The following is a 16,939-nucleotide window of genomic DNA, read 5'->3' as shown; positions in this document are numbered from 1 at the left end:
GTTTACATGTATGCATGACGAAATACAAACTGTGGAATTTTGATCAATGTGCATGAGATCACCCAGCACCTGGCTAGTTGCTTACCTCTCCTCGCATGCACCCTCCTTTTGAAACATGAATGATGCATATCAGGATCAAGAAAATGCTGCCTTACCAGTTGTGTTCAGTTTCTATTATAGGCAGACAAGACAAACAAACATCTAGAAATGACCCTTTTCTGATTTATAACAGTATAAAATCCATTATGTAAAATGGTTAATAATAATACACTGAACACCAAGTCACTAACCCTTAGAATGCTACAAGCAACTTTAAAACCCGTGAGTCTGTGACACACCACATGTTGAAAATCAACCTGATGCGGTTCCATCTGAATTGATTGTGATTACACACCATGGAAATAGAATCTTAGCTCCTCAACGGGCTCTCCTCACCAAACTTATGGGTTAAAACATTCCATTATGTGATTCAGCACCATGGAACTTAGAATTTCAGAGAATGTACAAGTACTCTTGTTTTCTCCTTAGTTCTGTTTTACTTCTACTAATATTGTAATTTTATATTAGGAAATAAATAACCATTTCCAGCTGAATTATATTTCCCATGACTTCCGGCTTACTGAACCACCACTAGAAATCAATGCAGGACAAAATCAGCATTGATGACAGTAAAACACAGGCTGGCCTATCCATAAACATATCTAATTCTCTAGAGTCTCGAGCGGCTTTTTCGATACATGTGCCTTTAACAAGTTTGCTTGAATGTCTGAATCCTTGATTTGAAATGTTTAGTATATATAATTCTTTGCAATATACATATTTATGCATGGAAAATAGTGAATCGATAAGAAGGAAAAGGTTTATGGTGAATACCGGCACAGTTATGAACCTATCCTGCTCTCTATTTCACGAGCTTTTGAATTCATCTAACTTTTATTTAATTACATAGATTTTTGAGATTATGAACCTTGCGGATGAGCTTCTCCCCCCACTGCCTCAAGGAACCATTTCCCTCCCAACTTGCTCTAGTTTTTTAATGAAAGGATCAGCTGCGAAGAAGTCCCCTGCTGGCAGCTCTGTGAAGCAAGAAGATGCTAATGGAACTGTACCCGAGATTTCAGCTCGTGAGAGATTATTGCACGATCAACCCGAACTTCTGCAGCAGTTTGGAATGGACCTTCTTCCTGTCCTAATACAGGTTTGTGCTTCCAACACCCCCAGCTGCTCCGTGCAGCCTTCTTTCTCAAATCGTTTGATCACAGCTTTTATTTTTTCTCTTGCAAAACAGATATATGGATCAAGTGTTAATGGGCCAGTTCGTCACAAGTGTCTCTCAGTTATTGGCAAGTTGATGTATTTCAGCACAGCTGATATGATACGGTCTTTACTTAGTGTCACCAACATATCAAGGTATCACAATCATGTTTTGCTTGGCAGGACCTCTTTATTCTTTACTAAGACTTATGAATGTCACAGTGACTCAAAACCTACACTCCTTACATGTGCCAACACAGCTTGTTTGTTTTAGATTCACGTCGTTCATCTGATGCGCCAAGCATTTTATGTGCCTTAGCCCAAAAGTCAGGTTGGTACAATCATCAGGTGTTCTACAGAAAGGAAAGACCAACTGTCTAATTTGATGTACCCGTGCGGTGCACCTGATGACAGAACTGGCCTTACTTTTGTGGCAAGGCACATACCTAGTGGGTCCCACTTATTGGTGATCTGCACAGTGGATTGAGGCTAACTGTCACCTGAAATTACATTGTTGCGCTGCAGCACTAGCAAATTCAAGGTGATCGTACTTACTCGAGTAGCCTAGCAGGCTCAGCGATGTAACACTAAGGAAACTCAATTTCAATTTACCCATGGTCTGATTTTTGTTTTCCTTGTCCAGTTTCTTAGCAGGTGTTTTAGCATGGAAAGATCCGCAAGTGTTGATTCCTGCCCTTCAGATTGCTGAGATTCTCATGGAAAAGCTTCCTGGGACTTTCTCTAAGATGTTTGTGAGAGAAGGTGTGGTTCATGCAGTAGACACACTAATATTCTTAGATCCTTCAAATGCTGCTCCTGCAGAAGCGTCTCCAACAGAGAAAGACAATGATTTTATATGTGGAAGCTCTTCACGTTCTCGACGTTATCGACGGCGTACTGGTTGTGCAAATATGGACAGCAGCTCATTAGATGAATCCAAAAGTTCTGTACCTGGAAGTGTATGTTCGCCCCCGACTTCAGTTGAAGTCCCCACTGCTAATTCTAGTCTCCGTACAACAGTCAGTGCCTGCGCCAAAACTTTCAAAGACAAGTATTTCCCTGCGAATCCTGGGGCAACTGAAGTCGGAGTAACGGATGATCTCCTGCGTTTGAAAAACCTTTGTATGAAATTGAATGCCAGTGTTGATGATCTCAAGACCAAATCAAAGGGTAAATCTAAAGCTTCCGTGCATCGCCTGACAGATATTTCGGCTAATACTGAGGAGCACTTGGTTGGAGTTGTATCTGAAATGCTGGCAGAGCTAAGCAAAGGAGATGGTGTATCCACGTTTGAGTTCATTGGTAGTGGGGTTGTTGCCGCTTTGCTGAATTATTTTTCTTGTGGGACCTTTTCCAAGGAGAGAATCTCTGAAGCCAACTTGCCCAAGCTCCGGCAACAGGCACTTAGAAGATTCAAGTCATTTATTGCAGTTGCCCTCCTTGCCGGTAGCAAGGAAGGGAATGGAGCTCCTATGGCTACCTTAGTGCAAAAGCTTCAAAATGCTTTGTCATCCTTGGAGAGGTTCCCGGTCGTACTGAGCCATTCATCCAGGTCATCTGGTGGAAACACACGCCTCTCTTCGGGATTAAGTGCATTATCTCAGCCGTTCAAGCTGCGGCTATGTAGAGCACAAGGTGACAAATCTCTCCGTGACTACTCTTCGAATGTTGTACTCATTGATCCTCTGGCAAGCTTAGCAGCCGTTGAAGAATTCCTTTGGCCGAGAGTTCAGCGAGGGGAGTCAGGCCAGAAGCCCTTGTCTTCCACTGGGAATACTGAGCCTGGGGTGACACCTGCTGCAGCTGGTGCTCCGTCACCCTCCACATCTGTTCCCACATCTTTGGGTCGTCGCCATACGACTAGATCTAGGTCATCGGTTACAATAGGAGGTGCAGGTAGAAAGGACCCACATGAAGGACAGGCAAGCTCATCTAAAGGGAAGGGGAAAGCTGTTGTGAAATCTGCTCATGATGAGGCAAGAGGACCTCAAACAAGAAATGCTGCACGCAGAAAAGCTGCTTCGGACAAAGATGAACAAATGAAGCCTGCAGATGGTGACTTTAGCTCTGAGGTATATGTCACTTTACTAACTTTTGCTTCTTTTTACATTCAATGCTTATCTCAGCAAGGGTAATTCTACCCTTTGTGGTTTACATATAAACAGGGGAGGGAGGGAGGGAGGGAGGGAGAATCTACTGTTCCGAAAATATTTGGTAGGCACTCCTCAAATCTCTTCCTTGGAAGAGGTTGGAGGGCTTATATAGAAAAGCAGGGCTGCACATGGAAATATTGTATGGCTGTTCTAGAACGAGTAATCTAGAACGAGTAAAATTAAGATGCTATAGGGTAAAAAAGCATGTCATCTGTAAAATAATAGATTTATGATTGTTTTAGTTGAAGAGGCATAAACAGTAAAAGTTCGTTAGTGTTGCTTGCTGTTATGGAGCCTAGGGTCCCCTTCTCTGGACTTCCAGAACCTTTATTTGTCATGCTATGCCCTGACTCCAACAACCCTAATTAGTTATGCTTTGTGAGTTTGAAATGCCAGTGTTTCATTATCATTGTGGGTTTTTAATGCACATAGATGTGCTTGGGTCAAACATAGGGAAGCCATTCTATGGTTCTCCACTTCAATGCAACTGCAAGTGCATGTGTAGTGTTTCTCAGTCTAGGATTCCTCCATATGGGTTATGTAGCTGTTAATTGCATGTAAAGGTTCATATATGAGCGGACAATTATATAGTGGTTGAAGTACGGGAAAAATATCTTTAGTCAACTTTATTATATTATATTTCATACTTATGTGATAAGGGGACAAGCAAATCAAACATGACGCGAGGTGTCTTTAATAGAAGTTACCCAAACCTACTGTCTTGGCTCTATGATCAGATTGAGAAGCAAATATTTATCCAATTTGACATGTTGGTTTGGCTGTTACTCTCAAATTTAAGCAAATTATTCTGAGCATTTAGGTATTGTTGGAATGGCATTACTTTCCAGTAGCTGGCAGGGATGGAGTTACATTTTCCGCACTCGCCTTTTTTTATTTCAAAATTCTCACAGCCCATGATGTTGAGCTTGCCAGATCCCACTGGTGGCGACTTAGAAAAAGAAAGAAAGAAAGAAAGAAAGAAAAGGATTAGTCTGATTTTTATATCATGTTTCAGTTTTGGGGGTGAGTGGGTGATGTTGCTAAGCTTGGCATCTTGGTAGTATCTCTACTATAATCTATATACTATCAAAACGTACTGTGATAGCATTTTCTGTAGTTCTAGACGAACGCTAGTTCATTTATTTTCTTGTGCCTGAGACTTTATCATCTTAGCAAGTGTTTAGTATAAGCTTGTCTAGTTTTGTGGCCTTTTGACTTTCCACTGGTGCTCTCTCTCTCTCTCTCTCTCGCTCTCAGATATCAGTTTCTCTTACCATGTTGGCGTCATCCAACTGTACCACTGTGTACTTGGTTTATTTCTCTGCAGGACGAGGAGCTGGACATCTCTCCTGTCGAGATTGATGATGCATTGGTGATTGAAGAGGATGACGTCTCAGAGGATGAAGATGATGACAATGACGAGGTACACCATAACCAGTTATTTCTTTCAGTATTCATGAATTCTGTTAGCAAGAAATTAATTGCTACAAATTGAAAAGCCTTTGGAAAATCCCTAACATTAGAATGTCAATCTGAACCTGCCATGTTCTCGATCTCATCTTTGGTATAAACTAGTTTAAGGTAGATTAATTTCTTGTCTGAAATGTTGAATGAAGGCTTATGAGGGTGAGGATCCATAAATGTTTGCATGTGTTAAAAACTGAAATGCACTATGTTGAATGTTGCGCTGATTCCATCAGTTTTCTTCTTTCCTTTCCAGGTACTAAGAGATGATGGTGTTCCTGTATGCATACCAGAGAAGGTACACGATGTAAAACTGGGAGATTCAGCCGATGATGGTACAGTTGTCTCTGCAACAAGTGACAGCCAGACGAATCCTTCTTCTGGTTCTAGCAACAGAACAGCCTCTGTCAGAGGCCTGGAGTCTGCCGAGTTCAGAAGTGGGAGTCCTTTCGGTTCAAGGGGTGCAATGTCGTTCGCTGCAGTTGCCATGGCTGGACTGACATCTGCAAGTGGCAGAGGTATCAGGGGTGGTAGAGATCGCCGCGGTCTTCTTGTTGGTAGTTCAAATGATCCTCCAAAACTAATCTTTTCAGCAGGTGGGAAACAGCTTAACAGGAACTTAACTATTTATCAAGCTATCCAACGCCAGCTTATTCTGGATGAGGATGATGACGAGAGGTATAACCGCCCCGATTTTCCATCCAGTGATGGTGGCAGGCTTTGGAGTGATATATATACCATCACATATCAGAAGGCAGACACCCAAATTGACAGGGCTTCTACAGGTGGTTCGACGACTTCTACTCAATCAAAATCTGCCAAAGCCATCTCTACTTCAACTTCTAATCCTGACAGTCCATGGCAACAAACCTCACTTCTGGATAGCATCTTGCAAGGGGAGCTTCCTTGTGATCTTGAAAAATCGAATCCCACTTACAACATTCTTGCATTGCTGCGTGTGTTAGAGGGCTTAAATCAGCTGGCATCTCGCTTGAGAATCCAGGCAGTCTCTGATGATTATTCGGAGGGGAAAATTTCTAGTCTGGATGAACTCAGTACCATTGGCACCAAGGTTCATCCTGAAGAATTTATCAATAGCAAGCTGACTCCCAAACTGGCTCGTCAGATCCAAGATGCCCTTGCATTGTGTAGTGGCAGCCTTCCTTCATGGTGTTACCAGTTGACAAAAGCATGCCCCTTCCTCTTTCCTTTCGAGACCAGGAGACAATACTTCTATTCGACTGCTTTTGGGTTATCCCGTGCATTGCATCGACTTCAGCAGCAACAGGGAGCTGATAATCAAAGCTCGGCAAATGAGAGAGAGATCCGTGTTGGCAGATTGCAGCGGCAGAAAGTCCGTGTTTCAAGAAATCGTATCTTGGATTCTGCGGCAAAAGTTATGGAGATGTATTCTAGCCAGAAGGCTGTTCTTGAAGTGGAATATTTTGGTGAGGTAGGCACCGGATTGGGTCCAACTCTGGAGTTTTACACCCTTTTAAGTCATGACTTACAGAAGGTTGGACTGGAAATGTGGAGGTCTAATGCTGTATCTGAGAAGTCTGCAATGGAAATTGATCTGGATGAACAGAAACCCCAAAAAACTGATGAAATTTCAGATGTAAAGAAGTTTGAGATAGATTCTACTGTTGGCAGCAGAGATATTATACACGCCCCGCTTGGTTTGTTTCCTCGCCCATGGCCTCCTAATGCAGATGCTTCTGATGGTACTCAATTTGCTAAAGTCATTGAATACTTCCGCTTGCTTGGACGAGTTATGGCGAAAGCTCTTCAAGATGGGCGGCTTTTGGACCTGCCACTGTCGACAGCATTTTATAAGCTACTGCTGGGTCAAGTAAGCTTACTGCAGTCTTATTTTTACCAATGAGGAGCCACTATTTACACCGATTGTTTTTTATAAATGCATCCCCTGTTTCTGCAATTGGTTATACATTGGTTGGTAGTCCGTAGTTGTACTATTTGTATTTCTAAAATCAGAAAAGTGTATAGCTATCAAAAAGGTGGGTGTAAATATCAATTCCCTCGACAATTTACTTTTTACCCATGTTCCTTATCTTTTGTTGGAGGTATGGTTGGCAGATGTAATTATTTTTATCTCTTTCCAGGATCTTGATTTGCATGATATTCTTTCGTTTGATGCTGAGTTTGGGAAGATTTTGCAAGAAATGCAAGCGCTTGTTTGCCGGAAACAGTATCTGGAGGCAAATGGTGGTAACAGCCAGAAAGCTATAGCTGATCTACGTTTCCGTGGTGCTCCTATTGAAGATCTCTGTGTAGATTTTACACTTCCTGGTTACCCGGATTACATCCTAAAGCCAGGCGAGGAAAACACACTGGTATTCCCATTGAATGAGAACATCTAGCATGCCATATTTTTCCTTTGGTGTGTTGATGTCAGAATAATCTGAATTCCATTATGATTGTTTTCTACAGGTTAATATTAGTAATTTGGAAGAGTACATTTCCTTGGTAGTGCATGCCAGTGTCAAGACAGGAATTATGCGACAAATGGAAGCATTTAGGGCAGGTTTCAATCAGGTAAAATGTTATATATATATATATAAATTTTTAAAATCAACTTTCAAACTCAAGTCTCTTTATCACATTCACATATGCTGACCTTCAAGCATCTGGTTTTGTCACTGTGAACTGTTATCCATTGCCTTGGTGGATACCCCTCTTCCCATCTCTCCCCTCTTTGCATTTTGCTCTCTGTTAGGGCCTGTTTGGATAATGGGAAAAGAAAAGAAAAGAAATCAAACCTGTAATGATTACCCAATGATGGTTTCTCAAGATTTCCATGAGACAAATTCCTATGGATTCCATTTTCAGGGGCTTGTTTGGATAGGAAGTGGAAGTCTGATGAAGCTCTCACATTCGTTACCTTGCATCTTGTGCGTAAGAATTAATTATGGTGTTTGGGTAATGATTGCTTTTTTGAAATCCGGTATTTCTTTGCTATCTAAACATTGTGAAACGTCCTATTATGGGAGAAATCATCCATTTCCTTTTCTTTTCCCACTATCCAAACAGGCCCTCACTGAAATTTTAGTATTCTATGAAAAAATTTTGTATCTATTTTCAAATAAAATTTCAACTCACTTCTTTAAATAATGTTTTGTCATCTGCACAATATCGCCATGTATGTGCTACGTGTTTGCAAGTCATGGAATAGATTGTCTAGTATATATATGATGCACCTGTTGTGGGTACAGCTGGAACTATTATTTTATGCATTTTGTTTTAGTATGGCTTAATTAATAATGCTAGCTCGTCTCTTGAAGGCAGTTCTGGTACGGCTCCAAATTCAGCCCATATGCTTGTAGAAGAATTATCATGTTCTCACACATCATAACATGAACAGTTCCCTTGGTGCCCCCATCCGAACAAGTGGGGGTCCATGGTCCTATGATTCACACTGCTGATCTAATAGGCCTCACATGGATGGTGTATGGCCCAAAAAATTTTGCCCTTTGTATGGACTGGACTTGTTCCTCTCTTTTATCCATTTGTGGGCCAGTGCTTGAAGGCTTAGCATTTTCCAATATGGACAACTTTGCAGCATCCCTCAGAGAATAGTCTAGATCGAACACCATTGACCTGCCTGTGCATGTTAGCACATGGGGACACTATTCATGTCCTTATGCAGCAGGACCCATTAATTTCTCATGCTTGCATATGGGGTCTATGCACTGCATCTCACACTTCTTCGAGCGACTGCTTGGTATTAATTGGACTGTGCAAGATGCAAGAGATGCCTTGATTTCTGTCAGGGGTGATGTTTAAATGTGTAATGGCTTCATAGACTGTTAGGAGGTAAATGGAGCCTCTGTAGGATGTTGAAATTGTGGTTGCCGGAAACTATAATCTGCTATTGATAATCATCTCCCCAAAAAAATAAAAAAAAATCTGCTATGGCTTGGCTGGCTTTATACTAATTACTGGAAATATAGAGATTTGAGGAAATGTGATTTTGAATGGAATCTCACACCTTTTTGGTGGAAAGCCTGGGATATTTTCTTGGAATAACTGGAACCATGGCACATATATTAGGTAGAACATCCTAATCAACAAAAAGGTCAACATGAAATGTGTCGGTTGTGCATTGAGAGTATTGGAAAGTGTACAGCAATCCCTTCCAGGAAGCCCTCATTGATTTAAGCCCGCATCCAAAATTTCGCAGGAGAGAGGCTATGGATTTGAACATGAAGAGCCTCTAAACTCCATAATTGAGAGTTGAACCTTCTTGTCACTTGGACCCAAAATTTTATCTCATTCTGTTATAAAGTTGGAATGAAATGGCTGAATTACTTCAATTGGAATATGTAAGTTTAACCAAATGTCTTCTTTGTATCAATGGTAATTTCAATTGAATCTTTTTTCCCTTTTTTTTTGGGATGATGAAAAAGAATTATATCTGAGGTAGTGATGGAAACAATGGCAGTTCCTGTTGGTCTTGTCCTTTCTGTCTGTTGAGTGCTCATGTCCATTTAGATGGTGCTTTTCTTGATAGGTAAGATAATAATAATAATTATAAATAAATAAATAAATAAAAAGTAAAAATTGGAGGTTTATCTAAATGGTACTTCTGTTCTTTCTGATCTCCAAACCCCAAGGAGCATGTCTTCAGCAGGATGATGGAGTGTTATTTGTCAGTTGGACATGGTGAAGGCTTATGATTACATCGACTGGACCTAATTCTTCTATGTGTTGAGGTGGACGTGATTTGAAATGAGCTTGGGATGGATACAAGATTTTGTTAGCTCTGTGCATTACTTTGTTTCCATCAATGTTGCCAAAAATAGTTTCTTCAGGGGCTCGAGATGGATCTCGTCCTTTTCCTTTCATCTCTGTAGTTATTGCAGAAACTCTTAGCAGATGTTGGAGAAAGTGAGGGAGGCAGGCCTAATCAATGGTTTCAAGGTGCAAGATGCAGATTTTCACGGGTTCCGGCTCCATGGCTCAGTGGTAGACAGACTGTTTCAACATTGAGATCATGGGATCAAGTACCCATGTGGTGTGGGTGGGTGGGTGGCTGTAGTGTGCGTGTGTATAAACAAAGGCAGATTTTCAGGCTTGCCATCTCCAATTTGCAGATGACACTTCAGTTTTTCAAAGTTGATAGATCCCAAGTTGACAATCTGAGGTAGGTTCTTCATGCCTCGAAGCGGTTTCAACATAAAAAGAATCAACATCCATAAAAGTGAGCTCCTTGCAGGTGGAGGGAATGAACTTTCAGAACTCACAGGTGTTTTCATGTTTATAGGCATGGCAAGCTCCCATCAACCTGTTTGATGCTTGCACAAATGCCCCAAAAGGGTTTGGCAGAGTCCAATGCTTATCAAACATGGCCAATATTTTCCTCTAGATCCCAACCACAAAATCACAATGAATGAAGAGATGGTGCCCTGACTATGCATCCCTGAGTCATAATGCAGACAACCGTGATCGACATCTTCCTACTGCGCTACTGATCAATGTTTAACACTTTATCATTTACAAATAACCATCCAAGTGTGACCACTCTAGGAGTTCCCAGGATAATGTCGCAAGGGAGTGGTTTGTGTTGTTAGACCCCTCACTGCTCCACACTGGAGAGAAAAATAGAACAATATGACTATGAAAACTCCTAAAGGATCCATCTTGCACTGCCATTTGTTGGCCTCTTGAAAGAAAGGGCAAGTGAACAACTGCAGTCTATCAATATATCAAAATCCTCCGTTTACGATATGTGACTGGAATCCATATGTTACAATATATCGTCGATAATATCATTGATATTTGCTGATATATCACGATATAAAAAATGTCAGGATATATCAGCACACCTCCAGTTATAAAATTGCACTGTTTCCATCATAACTTATGGTATATTGCAAGTCTCAACCAAAACAGTGTCAATCAGCATAAATTGAGGGAAAAAATCAATTTGTTTTGCCCAATTCTTTTGGTGTTTCCTTTGTGGCCGTGTTTTAACAACTCCACTTAAGTTGTTTTGCATCAAAACACGGATTTGGTGGGAAATCATGATAACCCCAAATGCAAGAAAAATACATTTCGTTTAAATTCATTAAAAAAAAAAAACAGATTGACACCTAAATATTTTGAAATCCATGTCTGTGCAGGACTTTGTTCCATTGAAATGGATTTCAAACAAGACAAGAAAATGTGGAAATCTAAATTTCTTTGGTTTTTACACTCTAAAGTTGTTATATAAGGGTAGAAAAAATAAATAATGATGAGTGTAGCCCAATTGGCCCGAGTCTTTCAGTTCTTGGGATTTTTTTTTTTTTAAATGATTGAAAATATTCTTTTAATTTCTAATAGAGATATGCAGTGGGTTACCCCTTGCATATTTCTATTAAATAACCAAGCATTACTATTATAAAAAACTATAGTTTGTTATAGCTGCCTTGGTAGGGATAGGGACAATGACTTTGAGCCGCATCATAACTCCATGTGGATCTGAGACGAATATTTATATTTTTTGCTTTTTTTAGTTTTAGGTTCCATTGTGTGTTTTATTGCTTTTATTTTTATGACATTTGAATCATATGAACTCATTATGGATATAGTTGGATCATTTATGGTCAATAGCTTAGTTTTGTCCCCTAAACAATGGAAAAGTATTGTGCATATTTTTTGTAATGTTTTGAGTTAAAAGTGTGTAATCATGTATCTTTTAACGTCTCTGGAAGTTTCATTGAAAATTACATCATTTTCCTAAAGTTTCTCGGAAGTTTCCCTTAGACTGCAAAGCTCTTAAGCGATACCTGTGATATTCCCCGACCCAATCTCCGTATTTGCCATCTTGAAGGTGTGAGATTGCATATTTCTCATAAGAAAATTTCCTTTCCGTTCTTTGGGTTAAAACAGTTCCGATATCCATCCCTAATCTTAGTAGCTCTCCAATCATTTTAAACTGGATAAATTGTTGTAATTTTCAACCATTTATAAAAAAAAAAAAGTTGTAATTTTCTTTGACAATAGTTGTTAATTTACTCTCTGATTCTCTTTATGGTGAAACCAAACATTTTATGGTTCAGGTCTTTGACATCACATCTTTACAAATCTTTTCTCCACATGAGCTGGACTACTTACTATGTGGTCGTAGAGAACTGTGGGAGGTAATCTTTTCTGTCCTCTGCTCTGTGAACATCTATGATTTATGAAGCTAGCTTGCATAGCTAGTTGCATTTATGGAGTAATCACGTCTAATTCATTGCAGGCTGAGAAGCTGGTTGATCATATAAAATTCGATCATGGATACACTGCCAAGAGCCCCGCAATTCTCAATGTATGCATCTTCTTCCCCAGATTTGGATTAATCGATTTCAATTTTAGAGTTTAGGATATGTATGGAAGTACCTCAAAATGCTTGTCCACCAAAATACATTATTTCAGCATCTTCACTCAAAACAAACAAAGCATTGTGGGCACACTCATTTGGGGTTTTCTCTCTCTGCACCAAATGTTTCGTAATTTTCAATAAAAATATCATCTTTGAAATTTTATTTTTTTTTTTAAAAAATCGTAATTTAAAATGCAATCACCATGCTGACAAACAAGCAAAACTCAATTTTCGGGTACTTCGATCTCACGATATTGTCGCGGAAATTTGACTATCTATATTGTTTCAATAATATTCATACATTTTCAAAGTTTTGTCACTTTTTAGTTTTTTTGCTATTTTATCGCGAAATTATCATGATTTTAACAGAAAATTATTTAGAAGTTAAAATCATTCTCTTTATACTTCTATAATAATTTTTTTTTAAAAAAACATATTAGTAATTTAATAAATATTAAAAAATTTATTTTCAGTGAGATTTTCCTGATAATATTGCAAGAAAAACATCAAAATCTTAAAATCTCCCGATAAAATTCCCCGCCGAGAATTTGCCGAGAATGAGATATGTCACTATGTTTCTCACCTCATCTGAAACCCAAATTCCTGTTTCTCTGTTGTCTTAGCTACTCGAGATCATGGGTGAATTCACTCCCGAGCAACAGCGTGCTTTCTGCCAGTTTGTAACTGGTGCACCTAGGCTTCCACCTGGTGGTCTGGCAGTTCTAAACCCGAAGCTGACCATTGTGAGGAAGGTACGGACAAAGAACTTACTCTACACTGACATCGTTGGTTTGCATTTGCTGTATCATCATTTTTCTTTCTTCCACTGTAAATAGCAGCAAACATAAGGCAACCATGCGTTTAGATCTTATGCATTGATGCTTAATTTGTGTGCTTGATTGCAGCATTCTTCCACCACGACAAATACGGCAGCTAATGGAACTGGCCCTTCCGAATCGGCTGATGATGATTTGCCCAGTGTTATGACCTGTGCTAATTACCTCAAGCTTCCGCCCTATTCAACTAAGGTCCAATTTCATTTAAGAAAGAGGATGTACAAAATATTTATTCTAGCAATGTTTTGGCCCAACAGGCTGTTCACATTGGCTACATCTTTTGGGATCTGAATTGTACAAATGGTGGGTCTCATGGTGGATGGAAGATAACAAAAATATTTCATTTCTCCCCTACCGGGCAATCCTGTCCAATTGGGCCCCCATTAAAGCTGCGTCTGGAAAGTGGGGAGAAATATTCCCTGAGATTGAACAGTGTCTCACTATGCCCCTGCTGTACCACCATGTCAACGGTATTCTTTTGTTTTGCAGGATTTTCCTGTAGAGCTTCAGGTGGGAATATTTCCCCTTTGCAGTTTTGTGGGGAAAATCCTGCAAAGCTTCACAAGATTGCTGTGGGGCTATGAGGGCTCACAGTCAGAAGGCTGTTGAATCTTGCGATATATTATTCACCAACTGGCTGTGGTCTAAATGGGGATCATTGATCCATTTTTCCATTTTTCCATGGGTGTGTTGGATCGACTGGTAGGGAGGGGAGATATCAAGCCGTGGTCCATCCTGTGATGGGGCCTACCAGTTGAACAGCCTGGATTACCGAAAGGTGGGCCTGACCCGCATTATTCTTGAGATGAGCAGAAAAAATCGATGGCTTTCAACAAAGCATCATGTAATGCCTCTTTTAAAAAACATGCATATCTTTAGTCACGAGTTTGTTTTCTACTGATGCCATTTTGACTAGCATTTTCTGCTTCTTCAGGAAGTTATGTACAAGAAACTACTTTATGCCATCAGTGAAGGGCAGGGATCCTTTGACTTGTCATAAGACTTAAGGCACTAATCCAATGGCACCATATTGCGACAACACGGGTCCCTCGAATTTCATGCAAACAGTTCTTTCATTTGCCCCTAAACTGGGAAGAATTAGGTCAGTTTATGTTTCTCCCATCGAGGCCATTTCCATTTTACTTCTTAATTTGGGGTTGTTCTCGAGGCACACTTCTTCCGCATTTCCACCCTCCATATGTACAAACACATTTTCATCTTGCATGATGGCCCACCACCATACGTATCCTTCGTGTTACAATTTCCTCTCCATTCTTCAATAATGCTGCTTTCTCAATGTCAGCTGAATGTCTGATACTGAGAGCCAGCTCGGCGGCCCAAGGGGCTGGTTACATTGACTGAGAAGAAGCTTTCTGAGAGGGGGGAAACAAAATTGTCTGCTAATGTTTGTAAGTAAAAGGAAACTCCTGCCTATCTACTTACCTGAGTTCACTGGTAGCCTATAATGTATTGACAGACTGAAAATTGAAAGGGGATGAGAATTCTTGAATTGAATTTTGGTTTTTTCTAATTCCATTGAGAATACTTTTTATTTTTGTTGTCTTCTTTTTCAAATACATTGTGGTCTCTGAGTAGTGATGCACAAAACCACATTTCCGCTGTATATACTTGACGAACAAAGAAAGAAAAGAAACGTATGTTCTATCTTGACTATTGGGTGTTTTAGGGTAAGTCTCTCCATTTTTATTTTATTTTTTAAAAATTGATGACTTTTGTCTGCTATAGATTTCTTTTGTGCATTGTGCTGGACTGAAATTTTGAATACTCAAGAGTATAAAATATAAATGGGCCCAGCTACGAAAGCATCGTGAGGTGAGGATTTGTACTTGAGCAGGATCTCTCTGTTTTTCGCGGTTGGGTTGGTTTTGGACTCTGGAAAATTGAACCGGTATTAAGTGGGTTCTGGGCCATGCTCATCCTGCTTGCCATTGAAAGGGGAACACACTAAGCTTGCAGAACAACTCCGGGTTTGGAGTTTTCTTTTCTTTCTTTCTTCTTCTTCCTCTTCTTCCTTCCCTTCGTTACATTCACCCAAGTCATCATAGGTGGTTTGGAGGTTCAGTGCAGGGATTTTTACAAAATGACGTCTATGTTTTGGCCTAAATTAGAATGACCATCTATAATAAATAAATAAATAAATCCTTTAGATGTCAATACCCACATTTCAAAGGGTCTCTTGATCTCACCAATTTCCGTCTTGGCTTGGCCGATTTCTAAAAATGAGGAAAACACCTCTAAGAAATGGTTCTGTCCAGCATCTTGAAATGGTCCAAATCCCTGTCCACCAACTCATCAATGATTGCTGTCGTCTTGGAATGGTTTAGATCATTGGCCGTGTTGTTTTGAATGGTCGTAAATAACTGTCAACCTACTTTTTAACAGTCCCAACTTACTGACTGCCTAGTGTTGAATGGTGGAGAATGTTGTCCACCGTATAGCTGTCAACCTACTTTTAAACAGCTCAACTCAGATACCACCTAGTGTTGATGGTTTAGAATGCTCTTCACCATCTTGGGATGGTCCAGATCACTCTCTATGTAATTTTGAACGGTTTAAATTGGTAACTACAGTTAGGTAGATTTGATGGAAAGCGGTGAAATAAAGAGACCCTTCAAAAGACAAAAAAAAGAACAAGTTTTCTTCAGTGATTAAAGGAGTTTTAGCGCACTAGTTTCAATTCGGTTGATCTGAACTCTCCATTACGTCCGGAACATATTTCATAGCTATCATACAAAAATCTTGCTGATCGGATGATCTAATCCATCTTTGATTGAGCTTACCTTTTGACAGTCATCCATTATCGGGCCATGGATGGGATGGCTACAATTGCCTAACAAAAGGGTTTCTTTGGAATCATACGAAATCCGTAGGGCGTATATTTTTATTTTTATTTTTATTTTGTGTGAATTATCTTGACCATCCATATTAAAGACCATTGATCGAATGGATCATATTTTTCAGATTGGGGTGTGGGTTCCTTGGTAGACCATGAAGTGTGATTTGAACCTAATGAACAGTCTAGTTATGAATGTAATCTAATCTACAACAATCTTCCGTTGGATTTAAAATTTCCCATGCTGGCCCATGAAATGCATGCCTCATCTTGTGGACGGCTTGGATTGACCGAATGGATTGTCTGAGTTAGGGGTGGCAATGGGTCAGGTTGGCCCTCTGGCAAACTAGCTTGACCCATTTCTGAAGTGGGTTTTTGGGACAAGTTATATGGGTAGTGGGTCAGGGTCAGGCTAGAAATGTAACCCGTTTAAGTAAATGGGTCAGGCTTGAGTTCAACCCTACCCGACTTGACCTGCCTGTATAGGTTACTGATGGGTTGGGCCAAATGACCTGATCTGACTGGGAACCAAAACCCAAAACAATATAAAGAAGAAAATTACAGATGAACTTCTTATTAGGATGAGTTGTGCTTATTTCATTCTTAAAAACTAAGTTGGCTCATGGCCAGTCGGGTCAAACCCGACCCATTTACAACCGAATGTGTTGGGTTGAGCCATGTCCGGCTTGGTGAATTTTTAAGTGGGTCGGGTCGGGTCGGGTCAGGTCACAGAGTAATGGTGATTGTGGGTTAGCCTGTTTAGTAAATGGGTTGGGTTTGGGCTGGTTCCTACCTGGCCTGAACTGGAACCGTTGCAATTCAAATGGGAGCACTGCAATTTAAAGAGCATTGGATCATTTCTCAAACTCTCTATCAACTTATCACATATTAAAAATGGTACAATGTGGTCTACCAATTCACGTGTGCCTGCATCAGCCAGACTGGAATTTGGATACTAATCACAATAAATAAACGGACGAGATTTAATCCGTTTCTACTGATTGGGACA

General features: G+C 40.1%; 1 protein-coding gene across 3 annotated transcripts in view; it reads left to right on the top strand.

The window, feature by feature from the left end:
- The window catches only part of LOC131243526 (E3 ubiquitin-protein ligase UPL3-like), a 30,491-nt gene extending 15,743 nt beyond the window's left edge, over positions 1–14,748 (top strand). Inside the window, exons 6-18 of one of the 3 annotated variants that reach the window (XM_058242939.1) lie at positions 950–1,198; positions 1,289–1,410; positions 1,898–3,326; positions 4,735–4,830; positions 5,128–6,723; positions 6,995–7,225; positions 7,323–7,427; positions 11,936–12,016; positions 12,118–12,186; positions 12,864–12,992; positions 13,146–13,268; positions 14,011–14,178; positions 14,380–14,748. In XM_058242939.1, the coding sequence (XP_058098922.1) occupies positions 950–1,198; positions 1,289–1,410; positions 1,898–3,326; positions 4,735–4,830; positions 5,128–6,723; positions 6,995–7,225; positions 7,323–7,427; positions 11,936–12,016; positions 12,118–12,186; positions 12,864–12,992; positions 13,146–13,268; positions 14,011–14,076 (4,296 nt within the window). In that variant the 3' untranslated portion in view covers positions 14,077–14,178; positions 14,380–14,748. Of the gene's footprint in view, positions 1–949; positions 1,199–1,288; positions 1,411–1,897; positions 3,327–4,734; positions 4,831–5,127; positions 6,724–6,994; positions 7,226–7,322; positions 7,428–7,721; positions 7,784–9,505; positions 9,904–11,935; positions 12,017–12,117; positions 12,187–12,863; positions 12,993–13,145; positions 13,269–14,010; positions 14,179–14,379 lie in introns of those variants that run through there. The other 2 variants (XM_058242940.1, XM_058242941.1) reach the window with 2 other exon arrangements.
- The last annotated feature ends 2,191 nt before the right edge of the window (positions 14,749–16,939 follow it).

The sequence above is a fragment of the Magnolia sinica genome, chromosome 4, assembly GCF_029962835.1.
Source record: "Magnolia sinica isolate HGM2019 chromosome 4, MsV1, whole genome shotgun sequence".
In the NCBI taxonomy this organism is placed as follows: domain Eukaryota; kingdom Viridiplantae; phylum Streptophyta; class Magnoliopsida; order Magnoliales; family Magnoliaceae; genus Magnolia; species Magnolia sinica.
The sequence above is the reverse complement of the archived record's forward strand: the minus strand, read 5'-3'. Positions and strand labels throughout refer to the sequence as shown.